The sequence below is a fragment of the Mustela lutreola genome, chromosome 1, assembly GCF_030435805.1.
Source record: "Mustela lutreola isolate mMusLut2 chromosome 1, mMusLut2.pri, whole genome shotgun sequence".
Classification (NCBI taxonomy): domain Eukaryota; kingdom Metazoa; phylum Chordata; class Mammalia; order Carnivora; family Mustelidae; genus Mustela; species Mustela lutreola.
This window is the reverse complement of record NC_081290.1, coordinates 125188282-125206699: the sequence shown is the minus strand read 5'-3', so window position 1 is coordinate 125206699 and position 18418 is coordinate 125188282. Positions and strand designations below refer to the sequence as shown.

The window sequence follows — 18418 nt, the reverse complement described above, 5'->3', positions numbered from 1 at the left end:
AAATTTAGGCACCAAGATGTAAATAAATAAAAATGGCTCAACTCTGCAGTCGCGTCTTTCTTCCACCAGCTTTGAAAAGCTGTACCCTGGCATTGTTGGCGCCACATTAATTACCAGACAACTAGGAGACGAACAAAAATTATGCAGTTTTGAAATATTAAAAAAAAAAATCTACAAAGCGTAAAATAAATATGGGGACTTGCTATATAATGCTAAACCAAAAATCTATGCCAACTTTCTCAAACTTTGCAATATTCGACAATATTCCCTCAACAAGTGTTAACTGAACAGCCTAAGTGGAATTGCTTTTAGGAGCTAAGGCTACAAAGGCGTCAAAATGCTTCCAGACAAGTTTGGCCAAGTAGTGGAAGCAGGCGGCGTAAATCACAGAGATGAGCCCCAAAAGGACAGGACCATTTAAGTTTTAGGGAGGACCGGGATTCGCTCGCTCCAGACCCTTCCTAGAACTGATTCCTTAGGTTCGCTGGAAAAAAAAAGAAAAAAATTAAACTTCTGGAAATACAGCGCAAACAACCATATCGCTAAATCAAACTACTGAAGTCTTACAATAAGGCAGAAAATGCCATTTCAAGACTTCTACGGAGATGCGAGTGAGACCCTTACGTTACGAGGTACTAAGAGCCTCCGACCTCGGGGCCAAGGCCACGCCCCCGAAGGAAAAGGCCCGCTCCTGGGTCCCAGAAGGCCGTCGGGCGACCAGTACGCATGCGCGGATTGCGTCACATCCGGCGCCAGGGCGGTCGATTCCGGAAGGGACTGCACAGTTGTGGCAGCGGTTTCTGTGTTGCGAACTAGCGTTTCTTGTCTTTTGGAGCGGCGCGTTGTACGGCAGCATCATGGTCGAGGTAAAGTGACACTTGGGCCCTGAGAGGTCGTTCACATCTGGAATGTGTTTCTTTGGCGGCTGACGCGGGAGAACGAGGGTGTTTGGCGTTTGGGGAGAGGAGAGCCTGCGAAGGGAGGCTCTCTGGCCGAGGCCGGGTAGTCTCTTAAGCTTTTCTGGGCTAGAGAGAGGCCGGATGGGAGCGCTAGCTGGAAGTTACTCCCGGGCGAGACGCCTGAGAGAATTTCTCAGTTCTTATTTACCCTGGAACTCGCAGTGCTTCTGGATGCGTTGAATTCACCGTCTGCAGAATAGCGCCCATGGTTGTGTGTCCTAAAAGACTGGCAGCCCTCTCTGGTGTTAACTTTGTGCCTTCCTTCAGCTCTTCCCCAGGACAACCTGCCATTGTGAAGTTTTGCATCAGCTGTTCTGTTAGCCAGCCTTGTCCATTGTATCTCAGGAATATTTCTTGATTCTTGTCCATATCCACTGTCTTCCCCTTAATTCAGACGAGCATCATCTTTTGTCTGGACCAGTGCATTAGCTTCCTTCTGGTGTTCTCGCTTCCATTTTAGTTACACTCTCCCCCCTCCGCAGTTTCTTCGGCTTAAAAGCCTTTTTTGACCCGATGTTATTAGAGCAAAAGTGTAGACTATTGCAGAGATTTTAAAAAAAATTCTTAATCTGATGTGGACTTTGTCTACCTTTGGAACCTCATTTCAGCATCACAGTCCACCTTCCTACGGAGCATACACAGTTCTCTTGGAGCTCCTGCTTCATTGTTCTGTGTACCTGGCATTTTCTCTCTGCCTGGATTGTTCTTCCCCTCCTGTGCACAAGGCTACCTCTCTTCTTAACTAATACCTCAGAGAGATCTTTCTTAACTATCCTAAATTCTTTCTCTGCCCCAGCCCCTTGCTTGTTTCCTTCGTAGCACTTACTAAAATGTATTGCCTATTTTTGTTTTCTCTTGAGCACTGGGACCATGGCTGCCTTTTCATCATTCTTTTGCTAGCTTCTAGTCCAGTACCTGCCAGACACGTAGTGGGAGCTCAGTGAATATTTACTGAATAAATGACTAAGCTCAGGCATCCCTTACTGGTATACCGGGGGCTCTGGCCAATGTGGAGTTTCCTCTACTTCTCTGAACTTGACTCCTATAGCTTGCTACAAATAGCTGTGGTGAGTGGTACAGAGCTTTTTACATATTTAAACATGTAATGTGTATAACTAATTTGACTTTAATTTGGGTTATGATACGTGTAATTTGTAGCTAGGTATGTGATTCTGTTCTTTCTTTCTAGGAGGTACAGAAACATTCTGTGCACACACTTGTGTTCAGGTCATTGAAGAGAACGCATGACATGTTTGTAGCTGATAATGGAAAACCTGTGCCTTTGGATGAAGAGAGGTAGGTATTGTTCCTTTTCAGTTGCTAGAATATTTAAACTTCTGATGTTGGGGGAAGAGAGCAGAGAGAGGGGAACTTTTAAAGATTAGTGAGTGGTACTAACATAGGATATCTATTCAATAATGAATGGTGTTTGGGCATGATTTAAGCTGATTTAACTTTTTTTTGGCCTTGTCTTTCACAGTAAAAAACCCATTAATTAATTGCATTTATAAATACCCAGTAATTAGGACAGTCCCTTTTAGGTGTTATATTTTATAATCAATCACTTTGTATGTGCTTTCAGCTTCCCGCTGCTCTCAGAGCCTTGCTGAGCTGAAATTGTACCTGGCCAGTACCTCTACTCCCATCTTTTCTCGTTAGTATGATGAAGATTTTTGAGTGGTGGCATATTTTTGGTTCTACATCTCCAGCTCCAGTCTGGGATTGCATTATGTGCAGTGTTCCTCCTTTGTCCTTTACCCTTTTAAACTATATTTAATTCCTAAGACAAGCATTTATATTTAATTTATAAAGTGAGCTACTCTTAAAATTAACATAGTAAGTGCATTTCTTTTAAAAAATATTGGACTAATTAAGTACGTTGATTAGTTCTAATTAATCTTTTTAGATACATCCAGTAAAGATTATGATAGAAGATTTTACTATAGTTTTATATTTATACATTTGAAGGAAAGTATTTTGACTTTGAGGTTTTTACAAGGATACATTAGTTTCTATATATTTTTAAGTCAGACCCTTGATAATTTATCATGAAAGGTTTTATATTTATTGGTTAACAAACTAAAATGTTACTTAGACTTAATGGATGCTATGTGGTGGATTGTGAACAAAAGTGTGGAAATGCACTTCAAGCTTTTTAAAATATTGTTTAACTTTAAAAACTTCATAGAATTTTTTTCTACATGATTAGGCAAACCTAGCTGTTTAAGTACTTGTGTTTCTTGGCTGAGTATATTTCCATAGGATAATATATTTAAAGAACTCAGAGATACATTCTTATGTTCATAATTTTTAAATAGTCACAAACGGAAAATGGCAATCAAGCTGCGTAATGAGTATGGTCCTGTGTTGCATATGCCTACTTCAAAAGAAAATTTTAAAGAGAAAGGTCCTCAGAATGCATCGGATTCATATGGTCATAAACAGTATCCTGCCAATCAAGGTGAGTATGCATTATCAAAAATATCAGGACTTTTATTTTAAAAATGGAAAAATGAAATGTTTTACTGCCTGTCCCAAAAGGACAGATTAGAGCCGTATCCTATTGAACAACTGTATTGGTATTATAATGGAAGTCTTGATTTCCTCATTGGAGTAGTGAGTGAGATTTTACAATTATTACAATTATTATTTTACAATTATTACAATTTTTGTAATAATCATCACTTGGAGATAATCACATGTTTTCTTCCAGTATTTTATTTTAAACCCCTGTAAGTGAAATCAAAGATAGCTACTAAAAGGAATTGATTTTTTTTTTTTTAAACAAAAAAAAATTTTTTTCTTATAGGAAATAAAAAAGTGGTAGAATAATAATGACAGAGATTCTTAGGATATAGAGAAGGTCGCAGTGGAGACTAAAGGAAAAACTTCTAACCTGTAGGAAGACCATCTGTCTATTTTGGCTATCATTCATAAAGGTGATATTAAGCACTGAAATTGCAGTGAATAAAGATAATCTAAGGTTCCAGAGAAGTCATTTGCTTAGAAGAAAAACCAGAGTTGGTTGTTACTTGATGGGATGATCTCTCTACAAGCCACTATAATTATACAGCTTTTTTAACATCATATTAGCAAATAGTCAAGGAAATTTCCTATGTACATGTTCCTCAGAAGTCAAAACAAAAATCAGTATATCTTGGTTCTGAACTTTGGGTTTAGTTGGGGAAATTTGAGCATTTTAGTTGTTAATTTAATATGCATTAAAAGAGATGATGCTTGTATATATGATAAATTTGCCACTGATGATGATGATGATTCCTCTTCCTTTTTTAAGGACAAGAAGTCGAATATTTGGTGACAGGTACACATCCATATCCACCAGGACCTGGTAAGTGAGCTGTTACATACTGGAAATATCTTACAGACATTTCCATGAATGAACCAGTAATGTGATTCTAATTGCCTATAAAATACAAGATAAGCTCAGTAGCCAGGCATCCAGGCATGGGCTTTTAGATGATAGTTAACTAATATTCAGTTTCATATATTTCATTCAGCAAACATTCTTAAAAATCTAGGTTTTTTTTCAGGTGCTATGCTAGGAATTCAAAGACAGTAAGACTGCTCCAGGCTAAAAGATGCTTATATGGAGAGTTAAACAGACATGTTATTATCACTAAACTTAAAAGAGTGATAGAAGTGTTAGTGTAGAAGCAGGTGTGATAAAATGTCCACTAGGTATTTGTGTGTGTAGATAGCTGGCACATAAATGGAGTGGCTAGTATAATGGTGTGGAGGACAAAAAGTTTCCAGTTCTAGGTTCTAGTAATTTTAGAAGATGGAATTACCACATTGAAAGTACAGGCAAATTGTTGCTTCTTGTTTAGTAATTTACATTTATTCTTGAAAACATTCTGTTAGTATTTGGGAACTGCTTAATTTTTATATCTTAAGGTAATGTCTCAAGACAATAGAAATTTAACTTTACTATCTTGGATATGTTAATACCAGGTTGCTTGTGGTTAAATCCAATTTGAGTTATCTGATTTTAAATTTATTATAAAAAAAAAAAGAAAAGATAAAACATCAGAGAAATTTTTGTAATAATCATCACTTGGAGATAATCACATGTTTTCTTCCAGTATTTTATTTTAAACCCCTGTAAGTGAAATCAAAGATAGCTACTAAAAGGAATTGATTTTTTTTTTTTAAATAGGAGTTGCTTTGACAGCAGATACTAAGATCCAGAGAATGCCAAGTGAATCAGCCGCACAGTCCTTAGCTGTGGCATTACCATCTTCCCAGACCAGGTATGAAGTATTACGCTTACAATTATACAGATTTTGAAAGCATAATTCTGTGTGTACATTTTTTCTCATTTTAAGATTTCTTTATAATTATGTGTTATATGACATGTTCCTTTATCAATGCTTACAAAATTTGAAGAGTTGGTTCTGCACAACACATGACTGAAGACCGTTACTTAGAATATGACATTTCTTTTGCCTCAGAGTTGATGCGAATCGTAATGCACCTGCTGGAGGTGAATACCGACATCCAGGGGCTTCTGACCGTTCACAGCCTGCAGGGATGACTCCAGTAAGTTTTTCTGTGTCAAATCACGCTCCAGATTTCCAACTTCTGGAACTTGTTGCCTTATTTCCTTTTATCCCAAGAGTCTTAGGTTAAATATTAAGTAAATGAAAAAATTCCTTGCTACTCATTAGATAACAGCTGACTGAGCCAATTAATATTTCATAGCCCTAAAATTTAAGTTGCTAGTGATTTTGCATATCGTTTAGAATTTAAAAACTCAAATTCTGTGTCTGTTGCACATTGTATCTAATACTTAACGTTGATATAGTGTATGTTACTCTTTGTTGTCCACTATTAAAAATATAAGGAATACTATTCTGAAACGTGTATTAGTATGTGTTAGATAGGAAAGTCTCTTTTTTTAAAACTCTTAAGTTGGTTTACATAAGTTGAGTTGAGTGCTGTTAGTAATGTAATATTCACAGGCTGTGCAGGTAGTATCTTATAAATGAATATTTAGAAATATGGAAGTTTATTTATTTTTAAGTTAAATGGCAGCTAATGTTACTGGTGAAAGTAATTATAAAAAGAATAACTGTGAAAATATCTAGTTTATTTTATCAGCTGTCACTTGAGTAACTGCAGGCTAAATGAATGAATTTGTGGTCTTTCCACCACATTTCTTCTTTTGCCTCCATTCATAGATCTCTGCCCAGGCTTTCTGTCTCCTAAGGAGGAGGTAATATAAGCTTCTTGATGGTAGGAACTTACGGACTTAAGTATTTTTTGGGTGGATGGTTGGATGTTAGTAGTAGATGGTACATCAGCTAGAATACCTTTTAAAATATTAAACTTCTCCAAAGACAAGGGAAACAAAGGCAAAAATGAGCTATTGGGACTTCATTAAGATAAAAAAAAACAATTTTTTTTTTTTTAAGATTTTATTTGTTTATTTGACAGACAGAGATCACAAGTAGACAGGCAGGTAGAGAGAGAGGAGGAAGCAGGCTCCCTGCTGTGCAGAGAGCCCGATATGGGGCTCAGTCCCAGGACCCTGGGATCATGACCTGAGCCGAAGGCAGAGGCTTTAACCCTCTGAGCCACCCAGGTGCCCCAGTAAAAAGCTTTGGACAGCAAAGGAAATAGTTGACAAAACCAAAAGACAATCTACAAAATGGGAGAAGATATTTGCAAAAGTTTTATCAGATAAAGGGTTAGGATCCAAGATCTATAAAGAACATATCAAACTCAACACCCAAAGAACAATCCAGTCAAAAAAATGGTCAGAAGACATCAATGGACATTTCTTCAAAGAAGACATACAAATGGCCAATAGACACATGAAAAAATGCTTAATATCACTCGGCAGCAGGGAAATACAAATCAAAACCACAGTGAGATACCATTTCATGCCAGTCAGAATGGCTAAGATAAACCACTCAGGAAACAACAAATGTTGGAAAGCATGTGGAAAAAGAGGAACCCTCTTACACTGTTGGTGGGAATGTAGGCTGGTGCAGCCACTCGGGAAAACAGTATGGAGGTTTCTCGAAAGGTTGAAAATAGAGCTACCTATGACCCAGCATTTGCAATACCAGGTATTTGCCCCTAAGATACAATGTAGTGACCAAAGGGGCACCTGCACCCCAGTGTTTATAGCAGCAATGTCCATAGTAGCCAAACTCTGGAAGAGCCCAGATGTCCCATCAACAGATGAATGGATGAAGAGTGGTATATATACAGTGGAATATTACTCAGCCATCAAAAAACAAAAGAACTCTTGCCATTTACAAGGACGTGGATGGAGCTAGAGAGTATTATATTAAGAGAAATAACTTGGAGAAAGTTACCTAATTTTATTCATGGAATTTAAGAAACAGAAGAACATTGAGGAAGAGAGGGAAAAATAAAACAAGATGAAATCAGAGAGGCAAACATAGGAGACTCTTAACCACAGGAAACAAACTGAGAGTTGTTGGAGGAGAGGGGGAATGGGGTTGAGTGATGGGCATTAAGGGGGACACGTGATGTAATCAGCACTGGGTGTTATATACAATTGATAAATCACTGAACTCTACCTCTGCAGCTAGTAATACACTGTATGTTAATTAATTGAATTTAAATTAAAAAAAAAATACTACCTAAATGTTTTTTTTAATAAACAGTTTCTCCTTTTCCTATAAAGTCCATAATGTGAAAATACAACAATGAAAGGCAGTGACATTAAACCACTTACAATTATTCAAATAATAATAGAAGCTTACAGAGAGCATTTAGAGTAGTTAACACTATTTTCACAGTAACTGTTTGAGGTAGGCACTGTTATTTCCATGTTACAAAGCAGGTACAGAGGCTATATAATTTTTACTTAAAGCCAGTCAGCTAGTAATTAGCAGAGCAGAGTTTATGAACCCACACACAGTGATACGTGCTCTTAAGTCTAATGTTCTGCCTCTGAGATTTTTTAATTGATTCTTAAAATTAACATGGAAAATATAGTTCTGAATCGAAGTCTCACTTATGCCAACATTTTCTATTTATGCCATATTTTGTCTTTTCCTCTTCAATTAAGAGAAAAAAAACCTCATAAATCCCCTTTCTGAATTTTTCTTCTTTGAATGAATGTGAAATATTAGGTACGATGTCTTTTTAACAATAGTGTAATCTGTTCTGTATCTAGGCTGTTATGGAGGCTGGCAATGCCAAGAACTCTGCACTGATGGCTAAAAAAGCCCCCACAATGCCGAAACCCCAGTGGCACCCACCATGGAAACTCTACAGGGTGAGTGAATATGTATATTACTCCACTGTAGGAATGATTACTGCTTTCCATTTACTAAGAGCTCAGGAATAGAATATGGAAGAAAAGGAGTGAATATGAGAACTGATAAAGTGATCTGAGATGGGATGTGGGAAGGATTTTAGGCACAATCTTAAAAGAAGGAGACTTCTTTAAGTAAAAGCCATGTACATATTTCCTGTAAAATAGAGTATAAAAGGTTGACAAAACCATTAAAACATGGAGAACAGATTAAATAAATTTTGTAAGCATTTGAAGTGTTTAATGTGAAGGCCAGGAGGAAGAACAACATATGATGATATTTCTTTGATTATTCTATTGATTATCTTTTCAGTTGTAGTAAATTTAAATGATTCAAGGGTCACCTGGGTGGCTCAGTTGTTAAGCTCTGCCTTTGGCGCAGGTCAGGGTCCCGTGTTCCTGGGATTGAGCCCCTCATTGGTTTCCCTACTCAACTGGGAACCTGCTTTTTCCTCTCCCTCTGCCTGCTGTTCCCCCTGCTTGGGCTCTCTCTCTCTGGCAAATAACTAAAATCTTTAAAAAAAATAATAATAATTCAAAGTGTACTAGATCTGAAATGAAACATATATAGTAGGAAAACCATAGCTACACAAAATATATATGCTGAATTTTAGTTCTCTAGTTATATACTAAATGGACTTTCTTTTGGTGTACATACCAAGTAAATTTTAAGAGACGTATAAATTTGGGTAATCACTGCCACAGTCAGTGTATAAAGTTCCAACACAAAAAAAACCGTCCTGCGCTATTATTTTTTTTTAAATATTTTATTTATTTATTTATTTGACAGAGATCATAGATAGGCAGAGAGACAGGCTTAGAGAGAAGGGGGAAGCAGGCTCCCTGCTGAGCAGAGAGCCCGACGTGGGGCTTGATCCCAGGACCCTGAGATCATGACCTGAGTGAAGGCAGAGGCTTAACCCACTGAGCCACCCAGGGACCCCCCCTGTGCTATTATTTTATAGTCATACCATTCCGTACCCCTGGCAGCTGTTCATCTGTTATCCATACTATAGTGGTGTTTTTTCAATTTTGTTATATAATGGAATTACACAGTATGTACCTTTTGAGACTTCCTTCCTTCTTTCTTTCAGCTTAATGCCTTTGAGAGTCCGCCAAATTGTGGCATGTATTAATATATTCCTCTTTATTGCTGAGTGGTATTCCATTGTATAGCTATGTCATAGTTTGTATCTGTTTACTAATTGAAGGTAATTTAGTATTTATAATTCTAAAATCTATTTGTTAAATAATTGTATAATGTATTTGAAGATACAGGGAGGGGCTGTTCAAACTTGACTTGTGTGTCATGAGTTGATATTGAATAAACTTTAACTTAACCTCTAATGAGTCTGCCCATTCTACGTTTTGTTTTATACAGGTAATTAGTGGGCATCTTGGCTGGGTTCGCTGTATTGCTGTAGAACCTGGAAATCAGTGGTTCGTAACTGGATCTGCTGACAGAACTATAAAGGTAATAGGAGGAAGAAAAAGAACTTATGACTTTGTATTTGCTACATAAATTTAATCTTTTATTATTACTGGACTTGCTTTTGGAGTTCCTCTGATTTCTTAGACCTGAGTATGGAATAAAATTTATTATCTTTATCAGTTCAGTGTTTCAAGTATGTTTGGAAAGTGGTATTTAAATAACAGGTTTTTTTCCAAACAGTACATACTCTCTATCTACCACTAATACCTTGATATTTAACATTTTTTTAACTCTGGTTATAGAATTCAAGCATGCTTATATATAAAAAGTGTAGAAAATACAGAAAAGTATTAAAGAACACAGACCTATACATAATCCAACATTGTCAGATAATCTGAACAAATTTCTTTTTAAGTATTTATTTCTGTGTCTGTGTGTCATTACATTTCCTTCTGAGCTTTTTTTTATGTGTATAAATATGTATCTTTAAAAAATCATGATGGGGGCGTCTGGGTTGCTCAGTCAGTTAAGCGATTGACTCTTGGTTTCAGCGTAGGTCCTGATCTCAGGGTTGTGAGATCGGGCCCTGCGTCAGGCTCTGCACTCAACATGGAATCTGCTTGAGGCACTCTCTCTTCCCTTTGCTCCACCCACCCTTCCCCTATATGCACACGCTGTCTCTCAAATATTAAAAAATATACATAAATTTAAAAAATGACAATATGTAATTTTGTACTCTGCTTTTTTTCTACTTAATATATCAGATGCATATTTTTGTATAAAAATGAACATTTTTTAAATGGTTTTGTGATGTATCATTTAAATAATCTATACTCTTCCTATTTTTAGACATCAAAGTTTTTAGTGTCTTGATTTTCACTATCACAAGTACTGCTGTAATTTTTGTGCGTAAAGTTATTTGCTGTATTTTAAGTTATTTTGTTATGATAGATTCCCAGAAATGGAATTAATGGGTCAAACATTTTTTTTTTAAGATTTTTATTTATTTATTTGATAGAGAGAGATCACAAGTAGGCAGAAGGCAGGCAGAGAGAGAGGGGGAAGCAGGCTCCCTGCTGAGCAGAGAGCCTGATGTGGGGCTCGATCCCAGGACCCTGAGATCATGACCTGAGCTGAAGGCAGCAGCTTAAACCACTGAGCCACCCAGGCGCTCCTGGGTCAAACACTTTTGAAGTTGATACCCAAAGTACAAATTACTTTCCAAAATGGGTGATTTGTTACTTGCAGTGTATGAGAGGATCCTTTTCAACACACTGTGTGTCTTTAAAAATATCTACTAACATGTTAAGCAGAAGTGGTTATCTAATCTTTTAAAAACTGTCCATAAAAAATTTCTAGTGGGGTTGAACTTTTGATACCCAATAAAGCTGTTCAGCATGTATATATTTTTTTATTGAAGTGTAATTGATGTACAATATTATGTTAGTTTTGGGTGTTCAACATAATGATACTGTATTTGTGTATATTGTGAAATCACCACAACAAATCTAGTTAACATCTGTCACCATACATAGTTACAGAACTTTTTTTCCTTATAGTGAGAACTTTTAACATCTACTCTCTTAGCAACTTTTAAATATGCAGTGCAGTATTATTAACTATAATTGCCAGGCTGAACATTATATCCCCATGACTTACCTATTTTATAACTGGAAGTTTGTACATTTGACTCTTGACCCATTTCACCCACTCCCCACCCTCATCACTGGCAACCACTAATCTGTTCTCTGTATCTGTGAGCTTGGTTTTTTTTGTTTGTTTGTTTTTAGAGTTCACATATCAGTGAAATCACATAATATTTGTCTTTCTTGGTCTGACTTACTTCACATAGCATAACACACTTGAGGTTCATCCATATTGTAAATGGCAAGATTTCATTCTTTTTCATGCCTGAATGATCGTCCATTGTGTGCGTGTGTGTGTGAGCGCGTGCACATGTGCGCACACACACATTTTAAAAATCCATCCATTGATGGACATTTAGGTTGTTTCTATAGGGTTTTGTTGTCTTTTTTTTCTAAGTTGTTGCCATCCTTGCTTGTTAATATGGTATTCATACTTTCATCATCTGTGATACCCTTTTATATGTTAAGATTTTGTCACTTACTGCAAATAATTTCCCAGCTTGAAAGTGTTTTTTAATTCTGTTTTCCCCTGCTTAAGAAAAGAGGAGATTAGTGGGAGATTATTTTGAATATTTTTGAAGTTTTGTATGTTTATACTTTTAGGTTCTGAAGATTTAATTTAAACCTTAAGAATCATAAAAATTTGCTTTGAAATAATTAAGAAAAATTAAATATTCTTTCATTGCAGATTTGGGACTTGGCTAGTGGCAAATTAAAACTGTCATTAACTGGGCATATTAGTACAGTGCGTGGTGTGATAGTAAGCACACGGAGCCCTTACCTCTTCTCCTGTGGAGAAGACAAACAAGTCAAATGCTGGGATCTCGAATATAATAAGGTAGGTTTGGAATTAAGGATTTAAAACATTAAGAACCACTGGTTTTCTTTATAGATATTTTAATTCTCTTGCTTTATTTTTAGGTTATAAGGCACTATCATGGACATCTGAGTGCAGTGTATGGTTTGGATTTGCACCCAACAATTGATGTGCTGGTGACCTGTAGTCGGGATTCCACTGCACGGGTAAATGAAATAGAGCTTTGTGTTTCTTTGTAAACATATTGCATCTTACAATATGCATATTTGGTCAGGGAGTCGTATATTATTTGTTGGAGTATTAAAGATAGTTGTCTCCACCAGCAATAGCCCAGTCCCTCAGTTTCTTGGCATGTATGTTTTTCTACCTTCATTTTCAGTGCTGTGGCTTCATCATGTTTATTATTGGGAGTGCCCTGCCTCTGAAGTGGGACACTCACACATTCTATTCCATCACTGCAACAGTTTCCATTAGCTCTTTCCTTCACTAGTCCCATTATGCCCATTTGTAACACTTTCAGTTCCCTGATCTTTTAGTTGTTTTTTGTTTTTTTGTTTTTTCCTGTCAGCTGCCTCCAGTCTACATTTCCCATCCAGCTTACATATCATTATCTTTTCTTTGAAATGATTTTTCATTCCATTCAGGCATGGTTGTTTGGTAAATTCCCAGGCTTGAATTGGTCCAGTTACCTGCCTAAGATATGAATACCTGTTCACTCTGATGGTATGTCTCTTGTGTTTTTACAGATTTGGGATGTAAGAACTAAAGCCAGTGTACATACATTATCTGGACATACCAATGCAGTTGCTACAGTGAGGTGTCAAGCTGCAGAACCACAGATTATTACTGGTATAATTGATGCTAAGTTTACAGTTTGATCAGAATGCATTATGATTATACATTACACTTTTCATATTCACTGATTCTTGCTTTGTTACAGAGGTACATTGTATTTGATTGTTTTTTATCTCATATTCTTTACATTTCATAGGATATATTTACCTATCATAGACTATGTCATACACAGTGTCATGTAATGTCTAACTAGAAAATGGTGCTGTGAGATACATTCAGACATTGTTTCATAGTATCAGAATTACTAGTCTAGGAAACTGAAACTAAAAGACAAAATACCCAGAGACCAATAACCTTTAGAGCTGGTTTGAGTCTTGTTTTGCCAATGGTAAGGTTAGTAATAAGACCTTTACTCTAAGAGTAGAAAATAATTTCTTCACTTGATGTATTTTGTTAATTAAAAATCATTTGTTTTAGGGATGCCTGGGTGGCTCAGTTGGTTAAGCAGCTGCCTTCGGCTCGGTCATGATCCCAGTGTCCTGGGATGGAGTCCCTCATCGGGCTTCTTGCTTGGCAGGGAGCCTGCTTCTCCCTCTGCCTCTGCCTGCCATTCTGTCTTCCTGTGCTCGCTCGCTCTCCCTCTCTCTCTCTGATAAATAAATATAATCTTTAAAATAAAAAAATCATTTGTTTTTTTTCCTTCCTCTATCATTAGGGGAACTACTGGTGTTTGTTCTAGCTGTTCAGTTGATAGTGTTTTAAGCACTTACTGCATTTTTTTTAAGCATTAAATTTAAAACCAACCTATAAGTTTGGAACTGTAAAGTAATGAGCAAGGAGTTGGTATGACTTTCATGTAGTATGTATGTGTCTATGGAAAACTGATTCATATGTTATGTTTAATTTTTGCATAATTTTTCTTGGTCTATATTTTATGGATGTGTGTTTTCATTATAGGAAGCCATGATACAACAATACGATTATGGGATTTGGTGGCTGGAAAAACAAGAGTCACATTAACAAATCACAAAAAATCAGTCAGGGCTGTGGTTTTACATCCAAGACAGTAAGTACATTTTCTTAATTAGCTTATCTTTTTTCTTCCATTTTTAGAATAAGTATAGAAATACCAACATTAGTGCTACTTTGGTAGCTGTTTAGCCATTGTCATTTCCAGGCCTGTGCCACTTACGAACATGGATTTCTTTCATTTTTCTTGTGTAGTATTTTGCTTCATGACCTATATATAATGAGGAAAATTTTCCACAAGGTGAAAAATGAGAGTGTCAGATGAGACCATATAAATAAATCATGGCTAAAACTGCATGTCAGAGTAGAGATTAAATAGAAAATGGATTTAGTGTTTGACAGAAATGTTATTGGATACTGAGATATACATAGAATAGCTTAATTCTTAAGGAGGAAGTTAGTATACATAGAAAAAAAGTAGAAACCCTGAACAATATAATCAGGGTGTCCAATATAATCAGGTGCAGCATAAGATCTCAGTCTGTTCCTTGTATATCACCCTGACACTTTTCTGGCCACATTGATTTTTTTTTTCTGTCCTCTCCCTCTTATCCATTATTCCCTTCCTCCCTCTCTGTCTTCCTCGCTCCCTTTCTTCTTCTGGTTCACTTCCTTTTTCTCTCTCTTCCTCTTGCTATCTGTTTCTTCCATTCATTTCCTTTCTTCATAGAGCCCCCTCTTGCTATGTCCAGAATAGTTTCATAACCCCTTGCCCTTAATGTGAATCTAGAGGTTTGTACATTCGTTGCTTTAGCTCAGTGGAGAGCATTGGAGAAAGGAGAAAGATTAATCTAGAACTTAAAATACATTAAAAATAATTTGAAGATCTGATTTAACTTGGAACAAATGTCTTCATATTTTACCTCTTGGTATGACAATAATATTTTGATACAACTATATAGATCCATAACTACACACGTAGAATATAACCATAAAAAGCTTTCTGAATTCACCATTTTACTTGGTTTACTTAGTTGTGAATTCTTTTTCATCTTATTTCAGTTATACATTTGCATCTGGCTCTCCCGATAATATAAAACAGTGGAAATTCCCTGATGGAAGTTTTATTCAAAATCTTTCCGGTCACAATGCTATTATTAACACATTGACAGTGAATTCTGATGGAGTGCTTGTTTCTGGAGGTAAAGTAAGATTTTAATAATAAATGTGTTTTAGTCTGTCATTTTTTCTTTTAGTAAATGAGTAAACATTTATAAAATTTCTAAGCCATCCCACCTAAATATTATAGCAGAACTTGCCTGATTAATGTGTATTTGGATGTTCCTATGTGTGTTCATGCTTGTTTGTCATACATGCATCATATTTCATAGTTTAGTCGTCTTTGAGTTCCCACGTGATAAATCTAACCTATTCACGCTGAGAATTACCTAAATTTTGGTTACATATTCCAGAACTAGATAGCATTTTCTGGTGCTTTTTGAGCTCTATAATAAATTCTGGGTTAGTCACAAATGAACATAGACAAACCAATATCAAGAGAAGCTGGATTTCCTGTGTCTTATAACTCTATTTAGTCTTTATGGTCATGGTGCCTGACTCATGGATGGTGCTTAAATGCTTGCCAAGCTGAATTGTACAAAGGATACCACGTTTAATTAGATTTTTTCCTTTAAGCTGACAATGGCACAATGCATCTTTGGGACTGGAGAACTGGCTACAATTTCCAGAGAGTTCATGCAGCTGTGCAGCCTGGATCTTTGGACAGTGAATCAGGAATATTTGCTTGTGCTTTTGATCAGTCTGAAAGTCGGTTACTAACAGCTGAAGCTGATAAAACCATTAAAGTGTATAAAGAAGATGATACAGCGGTAAGTTTACTATTACATTTTGATGTAAAGTAAGTCAGCCATACCAATTTTGCAAGTACTTTCTCATTTTAAAGTTATTGAAATTATCAGAAAGGAAAATGATCTTCATAGTATTAAGGTATTTGTCATCTTGAATAATGTCTGCTCATAGATTTCTGTATTGGTTTTGTTGATGCCAGTGAATCCATAGATTGTTTTAGTTTATCTTTACTACAATTACTAGGGAAAATCTTACATCAAGAATAACCACAAACAAATAAATTGCTCTGCAAATTAACTTTAAAATCATAAGCATTGGTATTACTAGAATACCTAAATACTAATTTTATTAGACTTGAAAAATCATGAACTGAATTTGTAGTGAACTCATTCATTCTTTATTAGGTTCAGATGATGCAAAAGTTTGTCAGCTATTCCTAAAATTGTTAAAGAACTACTAAATATGTAATGCCAATCAATATAATATGTAAACCAATACAATAATATAAGAATAGATGCCTTATTTTTGTTAGGAAGAGAGTTCTTAATATATAGCAAATTAATAATACTTTGTTTTAACTTCTTTAATTTTCTGTTTCTAGACAGAAGAAACTCATCCAGTCAGCTGGAAGCCAGAAATTATCAAGAGAAAGAGATTTTAATATGGCATTATCTTCATGGTGGCTCCTTTTTTTTTTTCCCTTAAAAAAAAAAAAAAAGCTTGGTGTTGATGAGAATATCCAGTCATTTTGTGTTCTGGTTAGGAATATAAAGCAGAAACTCACATGCTTAAATGATTCCTGTTTCATATTTTATAATAAACTGCCCCCCATGTTGTTATTTCCAAAATAAATAGAGATCCTAGGAAGTAAGATGCAGATATCAAGCCTATGTAGTTTTGTTGAACATGACTGTTCTAAAAGTAGAATTGTCAGTTTTATTAAAAGACCTTTTTTAAAAAAAACTTAAACTGCTTACCATAATAAGGACTTGTTTCAAGGGGAGCAGTTGCATTTTGGCAGGGGGGCCTTTATTTTTGTTTTTGCTTTAGTCCTTTAAGAATTAGTATCCAACTAATAATTGGGGACTAAAGGATTAGAAGTCTTACTTATGTATGTTTATTCCACAAACAGTTTTTTGAGCGCATGTTCTACAAAGTTCTGCACTGGATGCTGTTCAGGAGATAGCCAAGTAAGATATATGTCCTCCATCACCCTAGTTAGCTTATTACAGAAGTGCTATAATAGAGATAGAGGCAAAAAGCTGGAGTAGTGCAGGAAAAGACCATCACTTTTTCCCAGAGAGCATTGTGGAAGACTTCATAGAGTCCAGGTATTTGAGCTGTCTTGAGAGGGCAGAGAGGGAAACTGGTATCCTAGGATGAGGCATACAGTGAATGAAACCACACCTGTGAAACGGGGTGTGTTCTAGAAGCAAAGAATTGTTTGCTGCTGTTGAGTAATGAGTACAGCTGGTTGGTGGTAGAGAAAGCACGTTTGGAGTTTGGATTTTATTCTACAAGCAATAGGATACCAATATAGGTATCAAAACCTGAACAGATTAATGAGATACCAGTGGAGGTATTGGAAGCTGTGGCAAGCAAGGGCTGCAGTCTTTTTGAAGACTTTCTGGAAAAGTGTTATTTAAGTTGCTAATACCTATTCCTCATGGTAAATAGGAGTTTTCAAAACCCTGCCCTTAGGATCCTAATTCCCCATCAGTCAAGAAACTGTCCACCTTCACTTTCTATAGTTAGAAAACACAGTTACAAGAACAACTGATACAGATTTTTATTCAAATTTTAAAATGCACCATAATTTTGAACAAGCATTTCTAAATTATACATACCCCATCTTGCATGCTGTAGGTGGGAGTATTATTTTATAATCTGTAGGAGGGTTGTTTTTCAGAGTATATTAAAAATGCTCAAAGCGTTTGGCTAATTCTTCATTAAAGATATTAGGAAACTGCCCAATATGAATAATCTGACAAGTGTACACAAGCAAGTTTACTGCACCTTTATTCTTTAATTATTAAAACTAGCTCAGATGTCCTATCAGTAAGGGATGGTTTAATAGATTATGGTACATTCATGCAATTTATTTCTATCCATTAAAAGTGACGAATGTCTCTGGACTTATAATAAGGTGTCCAAACTTTACTCTTAGGTGAAAGTTGTGGAAACATTTTTTTGTAGATTAACTTGTTAATGCTTTAAAAAATAATGGGATAGTAATACCACATTGTTAACAGTGGCTTTGTGAGGGAGTAAAATTGTGGGAGAACTTTCATGATTGGCTTTATATATTTCTATAATGTTTTAATTTTCTATAAGCATGTATTTTGTAAGCTTAAATAAAGAAATCCACTACACTTGCATCCCTGAAAAATTCTCATATGCCTTCTAACAGGAGAAAAATAGAGCTGAATAGAGTCCCATCCCTAAAGGCCAAAAAGAAATTTACCGCTAGTACAAGGAGGTGAAAAAGATAGCTTTTACTATCCTGCCTAGCAAAGCTTCAACTGTTGTTTATTATGCACTAGTATCAGATTTTGAATAGCATTTAAGAAATCCATTTCCCTGCTTCATACTATCTTGAATTACGGTGTTCTC

General features: G+C 35.9%; 1 protein-coding gene across 2 annotated transcripts; it reads left to right on the top strand.

Annotated features, from left to right (window-relative positions):
• The first annotated feature begins 735 nt into the window (after nt 1-735).
• On the top strand, nt 736-18183 carry PLRG1 (pleiotropic regulator 1). 2 transcript variants are annotated; one of them, XM_059173564.1, is made up of 16 exons: nt 753-866; nt 2149-2255; nt 2542-2613; nt 3278-3420; nt 4255-4308; nt 5137-5230; nt 5432-5519; nt 8137-8238; nt 9659-9751; nt 12044-12193; nt 12277-12378; nt 12919-13021; nt 13925-14033; nt 14999-15138; nt 15632-15825; nt 16407-18183. In XM_059173564.1, exons 4-16 carry the CDS (start codon nt 3291-3293, stop codon nt 16464-16466), a joined length of 1419 nt encoding a protein of 472 aa, XP_059029547.1. In that variant the 5' UTR covers nt 753-866; nt 2149-2255; nt 2542-2613; nt 3278-3290; the 3' UTR covers nt 16467-18183. The 2 variants fall into 2 exon arrangements, with proteins under 2 accessions (XP_059029538.1, XP_059029547.1); XM_059173555.1 differs by lacking the exon at nt 2542-2613 and having other exon boundaries at nt 736-866.
• Nucleotides 18184-18418: the final 235 nt, after the last annotated feature.